Here is a 12,365-nt window from a genome sequence, read left to right on the forward strand (position 1 = left end):
GTTTGTTGAGGTTGTTGCGTCTCCCTGTAGAGGCCACGGACGGGTGCATTGTGTGTGTTGTTGCGTCTGCTCTCCTCGTGTTCCCGTTCCCCCACGCTCCACTTGTGTGCCTGTCGCTGTCCTCTTCTCCTCTCTGGTCTCGGACTGTGCTTGTACATCTGGCGCTCTGTCATTGTGACGCTGCTCCTCCCACCTCTTGTTCTAGTTGAATGTGTTGTTTATTGTGCCCACTGCACCTGTTGTTTACCCCCTTAAACCTGCTCCCTGATCTCGAAAACCCCACCATTCCCTTTCTGATATTCTCTCCCCCCCCCCCCCCCCCCAAGTCATCTTCTGATTGCAATATCATCTTCTGGTTGCAATATCATCTTCTGGTTGCAATATCATGCTCTTGTTCTTTTTTTTTTTTTTTTAAAAGTCTTTGTTGTGTCTCTCTTTAGCTTATTTAGCACACAGTCACATTGGTCAGTCGGTCATGCCTGTAGGGGCTGTTTTCCTGTCGGGCTGGCGACCGGGCGCTGCTCTCATGTGATGAGGCAGCAGTTGATGCAGCGGGGCCCCAGGCGTCTTTTCAGGGCGCCCTTCTTTGGGGCCAGGATGGCGATGATGGCCTCGTCGAACACCGTCTTCAGACCCTTCTGTGTAAGAGCGGAGCACTCCACGTAACAGCAGGCCCCAATCTGCAGTGACACACACACACACACACACACTTCATACTTACAGCTGCGAAATGCTTTTTTTATTCACTTGGTGTTAAGAATCTCTTATCTCTGGGAATTGGGTACCCAGCAATGCCAAGTTAATACTCTGGTGCAAATAGCATGAAGTGACCTAATTTTACTACATGTTAATGCACCTTGTGAAATTATATTTACATATTGCATTTGGGTGATAGTTGTAATAAATTATAGCGTTTCTAAATAGGAAAGGGAACATAGGAAGCCATGCTCTTGTGTGGTAGTGTTTGGATGCATGCATTATCTCTCAGATTGGAATGGATGCTGCCGAGTGCTAGAGGTTCAGTTAATGAGCATGGTACCAGACAGGACATTGCCAACACGCAGGTCACAGATCTACTTCATGCCTGTTATACATTCTGAAAAATCTACCCATAATTCCCTTCATGGAGATATATTTTTAAAAAAACGTTTAGATTTCAGTAATTTTATGATTTTCCAGTGCATTTGTAAATGAGTAGTCCATGATTAACCATGTGTACTGTATATGTATATGGACTAGATCACCTTTGAAATATACGAAAGGTTACATATCTCAAAGAAGAACTGAGCATGACTTGTTCAAGACACTTCTGTTTCTACTCACTAGGACTTCCCAACTTCAGAACCAGATCAGAACTAGTTTTAGATGTGTATCATCACTGCTGCTATGGAATGCAAGGTAATGATGTGGGTGTCTTTACTGACATTTTGACCCTTCAGGTATGTGTAAGACAGTCTCTGCCCTCACCTCCTTGGCCAGCTTTTGTCCCTGTTCTGTTGGAATGGGCTTCTCCTTCACATCGTTCAACTTGGCGATGGTCTTTGGGTCATCCCGCAGGTCAATCTGAAAAGGTCAATAAATAACCTCAACAACACGCCCTCACAAATATAACATTCCAAAGGCAGACTAGATGCTTGCTGTATCCATATATTTGGCTTAGTTGACATTTTGGTGTTTACAGAACATACATCGTCCAGAAACCTTGTGTCTGGCTCCTGGAAAATAACACTCTTCAATCACCCCGCTGGCTGCCTCGACAGAAAGTGTGTTTGGGGGGTGGGGGTAACCTTATCAGGGTGTTCCTCCGGAAAAGTTGTTCCTACTGTATTTCCCACATCTCAACACATTAGCCAGATCATTTCTGTAAAAAGTCGTTTAAAAGGGCAACTGGATTTTCCATTTCCCAGAAGGGCAGCTGAAAGCCAGAGCAGCTGTGCAGTAAAGTGAGGCCAGCTGACTAGCGACTACCTGTGTAGGAAATTGAACCCCATCTGTAGCCACAGATCTCCATCTGATTACAGTTCATCTTAGCGTGCTAATGCTAATTTCCAGGACAGTAGAGGAGAGGAGTGAGGGGATGAAAAAGGGAAAGGTGCTGCACAGGACAGCGGGCAAGAGTCTCTTTTCATCGATCAGCTAAGCATTTGTATTCCACACACTCTTGGTCGTGATTAAGAGCGGCTCAGACACAGCAGTAAACATGCCCTGACAGACGTGCAGGGGGATGACAAACACTGCCAGGATGTACAGGTGCATGGGTTATGACATGGGATTTCTGGAGCACAGCTCCTCAGGCAAGGAATTCATTTGACCACTAACATAATGTTTTTTTTCTGGAATGGAAACATTTTTTATTGAAGTTCTCAATGGTAAAAACTTTGATTTCAAGTGTCAAGTTGGTGTCTGCTCCTAGCACTTCTTGGAGCAGTCACTAGGGTAGACGGGATGTGAAGGTGGGCATGAGGCGACTGAACTGTGTGGACTCAATCAAGTGAGAGCTGCAAAGCAATCCTACATGTAGGAGAGAGAGAGAGCATCTAAATGCGATGGGATAATCTATTCTAAAACCATGTGTGCTGTTTTTTAGGTAGATGTGGATAGTGATGAGTAAGACATGGCTGAGAGGATGGAGAGTGCACTGAGATGCTGACAGACCCCCCAAGGAGAGAGGTACTCGCCTGGGTTCCGATGAGCAGGTAGGGCACATTAGGGGCATACTCCTGCAACTCAGGCACCCACTCCTCCCGCACGTTCTGAAAGCTGGCAGGGTTCACCACAGAGAAGCAGATGAGGAAGACGTCAGTCATGGGGTAGGACAGTGGCCGCAGCCTGTCATAGTCTTCCTGTGAGGTAGCAAAGCAGGAAAAGGGTGACTTAGTTAGTTCATGTTAAACATCACAGCAGAGGTGAATATGGCAGCATTACCACATGTATAGTACGTATTGACATCAGAGACATGAGTGGAGAAGCTACACAGATTTGGCATGTTGCTGTTTCCAATAATAGCAGTCAGGTGACCGTATTTCTGAGTGTCTGAGGTGAGTTAGAGCGTTTGTTGTGTATTTTCAGTTGGGTTTCCATGTGAACAGCTCATATCATAGCTTGTTTTTATTCCACTGCTTTTGACTGTGTGCTCAGGGCTAAGATCTTCAGCCTCTGTAACAGATAAGCCTGGATTTACACTATAGCCATGTGAGTGATATTTCTGGGGCTGTGTGAGTGTGTATGTCTGTCTGTCCGTCCGCCTGTTCAGGACAGGTACCTACCCTACTTCCTGTTGTAAAAGAAAGGTGTACTGCCTGAGATGTAGCTAACCACTTGATTTCAGATTTTGTTTCTGCCAACATCACTTCCTTGTCGGAGATACTTCACGATATGTGGGCAAATACGTCCCAAACTATCTCAGGAAGTGGTTTGAGTGACCGGTTTAATGCGGCTTCATTTTTACTTCATTTTTACATTTTTACTAAGTGGACTTTTTACTGTCCACTTGTGATCCCAACACTCAAGATGCATTTTAAAGTATTAACAGGGTCTAAGACTGGGCAAACAACTTCTATGACATCAGGCCTGGTAAGCAGTTTGAGAATAGCATAGTGTCTGTTTGAAATTTAAAAACAACATCAGTAATCTGAAATGATAAACTACCACACCAGTTTAAACTTGTATTAACTGAAACAGCAGTCTGAAACTATGCACTACAACAGTAGTGAAATCTGAAACTACATGCTGCAACAGCTGTCTAAAACTAGCTCATCAACAACAGCTGCAAATTAAATCTCTTAGGATTACACTTGCAATCTGACTCAAACTATGACAGGAACAGTTTGACACCGAGTAACCTTCAGTGTAAGGGTAACTACACACTCAGGCAACAAACTGAAACTATACAGTACAATATCAAGAAGAAACTACAAACTGCAGTACCAGTCTGAACTGTAAGATTTCACAAATGAAATTCAGAAAACAGTGTGAAACAAATCTATACTCTACAGAGCCACTTTAAAACTGCTGCATTGTGTGAATGCATACATACATTAGTATGGCGTATATGTATGGGCTTGTGTGTGTGTGTGTGTGTGTGTGTGTGTGTGTATGTGTGTGTATTAATGTCGGTGGCCACTGATGTTATAAATATATCCCCCTGCCTGTTAAAACATTCTGCCGAGCGAGAGGGATATTATTTACACCCTCTCTGCCAAACTGAAATTGGAATAAGGCAACAGATCACCCACCCACATCTCCTGCCATCTCTCCATCTATCTCATGGGCGAGCTGGTGATATACAGCGCCTGCGTGCTGCTCTACCCTGGATAACAAACAGGCGCAGCCTTGTGCAGCAGGATGGTTTGGGTATGGAAGTCATACTGGTATATTAGATGGTTTGGGTATGGAAGTCATACTGGTATATTAGATGGGTTGCATCATTGTTTCACTCCCTTGAAAACCTGCCTCATATGATGCCTAGCCTGGTCTCACCACACCCAGAAGAGGGTCTGGCATCGCTCCAGTTGGAAGTTTCCAATCGTAGCATCGCAATAGGTGTAGACTTTGCCTAAACTTTAAAATAATTGCTCCATCCTGACCAATTGCATTGACCAGGGATTCGTTACTTCCTACTTTGCCTCTAAATTTACAAACTGATAATGAACTGCCCTGGCAATAAGTAGGGGGTTAATACCAAATACCACAATAGCCCTGATTTCCTGATGCTACAAGATGTTTTAAGCACTCCTGTGTAATTTTTTTTTAATTTTCTTCCAGCCCCCCCCAAAATTACTTTTTTAACCCTGAAAATGTGTGTTTTTTGCCATATTTCACAGCTTTTCCACTTTTGGCCTATTACAACATATAAATATTTTTATGTTGGACCATTTAATGATCTCACATGTGTCATGTCATATCGTAAGAGTACTTTGCACAATGAAGAGTCTAATGTCAAGGTCATATTGTAGGTGAAAGGTCACCGAAATGCCTTTTTTCCCCAAAAAATCAATAACATTCCCACACTTTATCACATCATGATTCTTGTCGAAATGTGTCACACTACTGGCAGAAAATGTAAGTGTCATACAAGTTAAGATATTTTGTTTCTAAAAAACAGTCTCATGTGATGTGGCTTTTATTCAGTGACAAAACCCACATTCACCATAATTGAAGTTTGGCATGTCCAGTACTGACTGACGAACAAATTAACAATGGCGATTTGTATTCATGGAACAAGGTCAAAATCCAAGAAGGAACTTGAAGATGTGGCCTATATGGAAGCATCGTTATACCCGCTTCCTCGCCAATATGAATTGGCCACAGTCCAAACAAAGTGAGAAATGGAAAACTGACATGAAGGAGTACAATGGGGATATGGAAAATCTGTTTGACATTTTTTGTGAGAACAAATCGGCACAATGGTCCCAAGATAACCTTTTTGGGGTCAAGATGGGGGATGAGGAATGGCAGTTCTTGCATTCCATGCGTAATGACCGCAAAGGTTACTGTGAGGAGCAGGTTGATAGAAAGTGGGAGCGAACAATGGAACGAAAGAATGCGAGGGAAAAGGCCCTGCAGCATGCAGAACAAGGAAGAGGAACAGAAGAGGGCTGATACAGCATTGGTTGGGTCAACATACGAGGAAGCTATGGGGGAGGCAACCATAGAGACCACCACTGCATCTACTGATAGTATAGCAGGTAAATACAGCAGATGATACCAGAGACTTTCTAATGAGGAGACACAGCACTCAAAAAATCCTCCATAGAAATGCATGGGGTTAGTTTGTAACCCTGGTGTCTACACATCTCCCATCCGTTCCTCTGCAAAACGTCGACATGTGAATACATTGAGCCAATCATATGGTGTGTTGTGAAGACATTGTGCCAATCATATGTTGTGAACTCGCTGCTGGAGCAAGATTGGTGTTGTGAAGCCTTGTGCAAGCTCATTTCTGCTGAATAGGGTGCCCAATGAGTGCCCAAAAAGCGTTGCAATATGGCCGCCGAGTGGAGGGACTTGCCTAAAAGGACTTTGATGATACATACAACCCTGCAACAGAGGTCAACTTTGTTTTACATTGTGCATTGTAATGATCTCTGCTTAATGTTTCTTATTGAATGTAATTCTGGAGCATTTTGGGTGACCTTTGACCTTTAATATGACCTTGAAATAGGATATTTTATAATGCAAACTATTCTCATGGCATGACATACCACATGGAAGACCATCAAAGGGCCCATAATGAACATTTCTCTACACTGAACTCTACACATAGAATATTGATAGGCATTTTGAGACATTTTTGTGACCTTTGACCTAAAATATGACCTTGACACTATACCCTTTGTAGTGCAAAGTACTCTTACGGCATTGCATGCCACATGAAATACCTTTAAAGGACCCAGCATGAACATAAATCCACTATGTACTTTGAAAGTTGGCAAAAAACACACGTTTTCAGGGTTGAAAAAGTAATTTCATGAAATAACCCCACAATAAGGAAACAACATATAGCCTACACCTGTGCTGTATACATGTAAATATACAAATTTGTCCAGCAGCAATTTATTAATGTTTGACCATTGTATTGCTTTCTCTAGCTCTACTACGGCCACTTTCGATATCAGAACAAACTGTAACGTTATTCCCTTTTGTCCCTGATTGGCCCGCCATCCTGGTAGCTGAGGGAAACATTAGTACATTGAGGGTAGCCAGACTAGTATCTTAGAGAAAAATGAGCTGACATGCAGGCGGGCGGGGCTATAATACCCTAAGCAAACAAAGAATTTGTGTGTCCTCTCGTTAAAATTGTGTGTGGATCTGAGTGTGTGTGTGTGTGTGTTTGTAGTAATGGTGGTGGTGGTGGTGGTGGTGGTAAGGGAGTTAGTTAATTACATTGTGTTCCATTAAAACTGAGTTTTCTCCCTGAGAAATACTGCTCTATTGTCAAGGTACCCCAGGAAGTGTTACTACTCAAACACTCAGATACATAACCAAGGGGAACCCTCAACATCTCCTCTAAAACAGCTATGTGACTGTCCAATATTACCTTGACCTGTGTCTGTTTGTTTACATGTGTGTCTGTGTGTATTAGTGTGTGTATTTGTGAGAGAAAGCAAGCGTGAGAGAGTGTGAAAGACATAGACAGACAGAGTGAAAGAGAGATTGAGACTGAGTGAGGGCTTCTCGGTGCTCTAAAAGCTGAGAGGAAATGGCCTGGAACAAACAGGCACCAGTCTAATGCAGTGGACCTGGGAGCATGGCGCCCCTCCTTCTCTTCCTGCTGGATGAGTGGAGCTGGAGAATTAAGAGCTGCCCTCTCCCTCTCCTCTTCTGGCTCCCCTGCTGTTCTCTCTCTTTCTCTCTCTCTCTCTCTCTCTCTCTCTCTCTCCAGCCCCAAGCCTGAGTGTCCACACAGGCAGCCCAGCACCGAGTGGTCCACTACACCCACACATGCACAATACCACCAATTGTTCAGACCAGCCATGTGGTTCCATGTGCTTATATGTGCATGGCATGTATGTACTAAAACACACACACACACACACACATACACACATACACACACATGCATGCAATGTGCTTATGCTGCTTATGCTCAGAGTGTGTTGTTATTTAATCTGTTCTGGACATCTCAGGAGCATCTGATGTAGAATAGGATCAAACACCTGACTGATGTCTCTATCACAGTAGTGGAAGAATATAAAATAGAGTACAACATCGAGCATGGCAAAGAAATGCTGCCAAGTCAGGCACTGCTGCCATTGATTTTTGATAAAGGAGCACTGGTTGCTGCAGATGCTGTTCCAGTGAAGAACCTGGACAAGCCAAAAGCACTGCTACTGCAAATAACTGGCCTGCAATGACTATCGCATATGAAGTCTTGTCTTTTTAGTTGTTCGTAGACTGACAGATAGTAATTCACTTTGTTTACAGTAGTAATTACTAATTAATTAATAGTATTTCACTCCAGCTACTACTAACATTAGTATGACAGGCACAATTGACAGGTACTATAAAGCCTCTGTCAAACTTTATTTCCTCTTTGTTTCAGTGACATTATAGCCTGGAAAAAACCCAGACGAACTTCCGGCAAATTTGAGAAGGGTCTGGTGTTAACCCGGGCTAGTGACATTACCAAAACCAGATGAAATGAATTGTAACATTGAAATGTGGTATTTCCTATATAACACAGAGGCAATGTAAAGACACGATATTAAATACAACTTCACGGGTGTAGAGAACAAGATGTGACAATATCTTGTTTTTTTGTGAGCCACGTTCGTAATTTGTTTACATTTCCTTTGCAAGAGGACCAATGTGTTGCAGCAATGGAGACTAAGAGAATCCTGTAATCCAGGTTCCATATTCTAGGTTCCCCTACTTGACTGGTATTAAGGCCGTGCCCCTTTCTCTTTATAAACATATATGTTCCTGTCCACATGTGTGTATGTGGCGTGTTGGGGAGTGGGTTTGCCTGTGCCTGTGCATATAAAGTGTGTTTGAGTGTGAGTGGTTTGTTTGTGTGATGTCAGCTCTGCGCTCCTGTGGATTTTGGATTTTGCGGTCTGCTGTGGAGCTGTAAATGGGTCAATTCACCACTGAGTACTTCTCTCCAATCAAGCCTCCAATCGAGCCACCAATCCTTACACATCCTAAACTCCACTGTTGGAGTAGACTTTATTCCTCTGGCACATCCAGACCAGAGAAGAAGAAGGAAAAGAGACATAAGAGATAAAAGACGGGAGGTGAGGTGAGAGAAAGGCAGCGCTAGATCTCCTCCTGTTGTCCTCCAAAGAGAATAATTCATAGGCATGTTTATTCAGTCACTGCACATTAATTACAGCGTGCTGTGCAGCGAATCAAACCCCTCCCCACATACCTACACACTAAGTTTCACCTCTAAGCACTTACTATTCAAAACACGGTTTTGCACAAACAAGACCACAGGGCTCACAGATAACTCTCTCTGAGTGTGAGATACTCGCCATGCTACTTTGAGGAGATGCTTTTCATCTGTCATGACTTAAAAGTGTGACACACACACACACACACACACACACACGCACACACACACATCACTTTTTCATTACTGGATAAATAGCATCACCCTCAGGGATGGACATTAAGTAAACAGTCACACCCTGCAAGGCGTTGTCCAAGTGATATTCTGCAGGGTGGAAGGGTAATGATTTGGCGGTGGGTGGTCATGGGTGGTGTTTTAGTGGCTTTCAACCAAGAGGTTCTCGTGTTATTCTGTGTTGTGCAAACAGCAGCTGCTTCTCCCATCTGGAGCCGCCAAGACTCCGTCCTCTCAAAGCTCCACGCCCCATGTGTACAGTACGTCTCTCTGAGACAAAGGGAAGTAGTGAACGAAACAAACACGTCAGACAGAGAGAAGAAGAACGAGAAAAGAAAGAGAAACGACAAGAGAAAGACAGAAAGGGACAGAGCTCCAGCGTGAAGCTAGCTTCTCTAGGTGAGTTTCTGCTGCCTCCTCACATTCAGCACGTCAGCACCAATCACGCAGCCAGTCCACGATTTGATCTGAGACCAATCTGACGCGTTGGCGCGGCTCTGGAGACGAAAGCTCCAAGGCATAGTCAGATCATCTGAGAGTAACCCCCCCCCCCACCCTCATCACACACACAAAAATCCCCAACTTTACAAATGCATGTACATTCTTCTCACATCCTCTTCCCAATCCTGTCTCATTCCAGCTCCTCTGCCACAATTACACACAGTAGATATGTGAGAGAGGGAGAGGGTAACTGGGGTAGGACTATTTGTCACACCCAGGGCTGTAACGCTCGAGTGGTTCAAATGTATGACTGTGCAGTGGAGTTCATATGGGTGAAGACACCCCCCACACACACACACAGCCACAACCCTCAGCAGCACTAACTCCCATCACTCCTAGTTTCATCTCTCTCTCTCTCTCTCTTTTTCTCCCTCACTTTTTTCTGCCCTTTCATCCTCCTCTCCCTCTCTCCTCCTCTCCCCCTCTCCTCCTCTCCCCTTCATCCCCCTCTCCAAGCCTTATGACCCACTTCTTATAACTTGGAGCCACATGTGCTGGCAAGGGTCCGTGATGAGAGGAAATTTGAAAGGGATCCTTTGTTCCTCTGAGTGTGCAGCCATTATTACTGCCATACTCTCTCTGACCCGCACGCGGCCTTCAGCATCCACTGATCAATCGCAGGCGGCAGGAGCCTTAACTCACTCCAGCTGCGGCGACAGCATATAGCACGTGCTTGTGTGTGTGTGTGTTTGTGTTTGCCTCTAAAACTTCTTTGAAATCAAATCCCGGCCACATCTTGACTGCCGTCTGCATCTGGCCAGCCTCCCTGCGGAGAGCAGGAAGGGGAAAAGCAGCCACATGTCTGCTGAGCCCTCTGGCTAAGTCCTCCACCACACCCCACACACACTGTGGCTTTACTACCACAGCTCTGGCCTTGAGCCCTCAGTGTGTGTGTGTGTGTACAGAATATAGACTATGCAATATTAATGAAGTTTGTTTTAAGTTGTTGTGCTATGATTGTACTATGATTACATGATGTCAGTAAGATAAACAAGTTCAGAATGTTTGAATGTTTTTTTAGCCTCCACTCACCTGACCAGCTGTGTCATACAATCCGAGCAGGTACTGCTTTCCTCCAACATTTACACTGACTGGAAAAATCATACACACAATTCTCAACAACTTATTCCTGTCTGCATGCCCACACTATATATTCTAGTTGTTCAAACAGATTCACAATAGTAAAAACAACATTCAATACATAACACAACAATTGGGGGTCATCTCTCTTTCTCTCACCCACACCATTCCATTCATCCTTATGTCACACATGCACACTTCTCTCATCATCACATAGACTTGTGTTATTGCACACATAGGCAAATTAATTACCTCATTGTTATAAACATACATTTACTACTTGCACACTGATTAGTGTCAACATCCCCTGCCTGTAAACAGTTTTTCAAGGGAGGAGGGGGTCGCTGTTATTGAAGCTCACAGGTGGTTTTAATAACAACATGCATAAGATCAGTTAATCTAATCGGACATGTACAGCTCTAATAACCAATATGATGTGATAATCATCATTAATATCCCCAAAGCTAGTATTTAGTCAAATATGAATGGTAAATGTTTCATAAGATGCAAAACATCAAGTTAAAATAGATAGCAATGAAAGTTTATCTAATTACCACCAATTTTTCAACAATTTCTCTTTCATGATTTACCTGCGTAATGATCAAAAACAGTGGGCACATACTCTTCGGGAAAAGCGTCGTTTGCATAACTCATCAACAGACAAGTTTTCCCAACGGCACCGTCACCGACAACCACGCATTTCAACATGATCGTGCCAGTTCCGTTTGCCATGACACACGCAGAATCACCATCTTCAGTGGCTGAATTCCTCCTGCTGTTGTGAGGTGAAACCTCTGCGTTTGAACTGTCACCAGCGTCCCGCTTGCTGTGCACACCGCGGGGATGATGTGCGTCCAAATGCCATCTCCTCTGTACTCCTCTACTCTCAAACTCGGCAGAGTGGCTTTTCTTTGACCGTGCGAAGTCAGTCAAATGCAATTCAGACGTCCGATATGGCAGGTGATGAGCGTCCGCACTGAACCTCCAGTGCTCAAGTCATTCCCCCCGCCACCCCGTGCGACTCGGAGTGTCTGCAGCCCAGCGGCACTTTCTGGCGACCCACATTCGGCGCTCTCCCTCTTGCACCCAGCCTCACCTCCCCTTAGTCCCCTGTCTCCGGAGCCTGCACGAGCTGACTTGCAACAGAGGCGGGGTAGGCATTCCGAACAAGGGAGTACGTCAAAAGTTCTATAAACCTGTTTCACAGGGAATTCCCCTCTGCTGCAGTGGAGCAGATTGAAGAGCAATATAGCTTACTTCACACGTTTTAACAATTAGACAGCAATTTTAATCACAGCAAATAACCATTGTTACTAGAAAAGGTTTGTGCAAATACGAATGGGCTATCCTAACATACATCTAACATTATTTGGCCATTGAAATATGATGAAGTGAATAAAACAGTTACAACTATTGACATTCAATCAGGAATTTGACAAACCTGTTCTGTTGCTCTTGGATATGATGCCACAGGAATACCAGCTATAATGCAATGGGCAGAGTTGCTGAGACAGCTTGCTTGTTTGTGTGTGTAGGCCTTTGTGTTGCTGATTTTACAATAATTTGAAATTGGATAAATAAAGGAGTAGAAATAGCGACAGAGTAAGCTGACAGAATATCAATTACGTTTTTTGTCCTATTTCAAAATGCTCACACTTCTAAGTCAGCCCTGCAGAAACAGCAAAAACAAACCTACATTCTGCCAACACATAGG

The 12,365-nt window shown here is 43.9% G+C and overlaps 1 protein-coding gene across 1 annotated transcript; it reads right to left on the reverse strand.

Moving 5' to 3' along the window:
- Positions 1–325: 325 nt before the first annotated feature.
- On the reverse strand, positions 326–11,760 carry rhoq (ras homolog family member Q). Its single transcript, XM_048267456.1, has 5 exons — positions 11,242–11,760; positions 10,604–10,662; positions 2,679–2,843; positions 1,468–1,563; positions 326–680 (listed from the first exon to the last, which is right to left on the reverse strand). Exons 1-5 carry the CDS (start codon positions 11,381–11,383, stop codon positions 525–527), a joined length of 618 nt encoding a protein of 205 aa, XP_048123413.1. The 5' UTR covers positions 11,384–11,760; the 3' UTR covers positions 326–524.
- Between the last annotated feature and the right edge of the window lie 605 nt (positions 11,761–12,365).

Source organism: Alosa alosa, chromosome 17 (assembly GCF_017589495.1).
Source record: "Alosa alosa isolate M-15738 ecotype Scorff River chromosome 17, AALO_Geno_1.1, whole genome shotgun sequence".
Lineage (NCBI taxonomy): Eukaryota > Metazoa > Chordata > Actinopteri > Clupeiformes > Clupeidae > Alosa > Alosa alosa.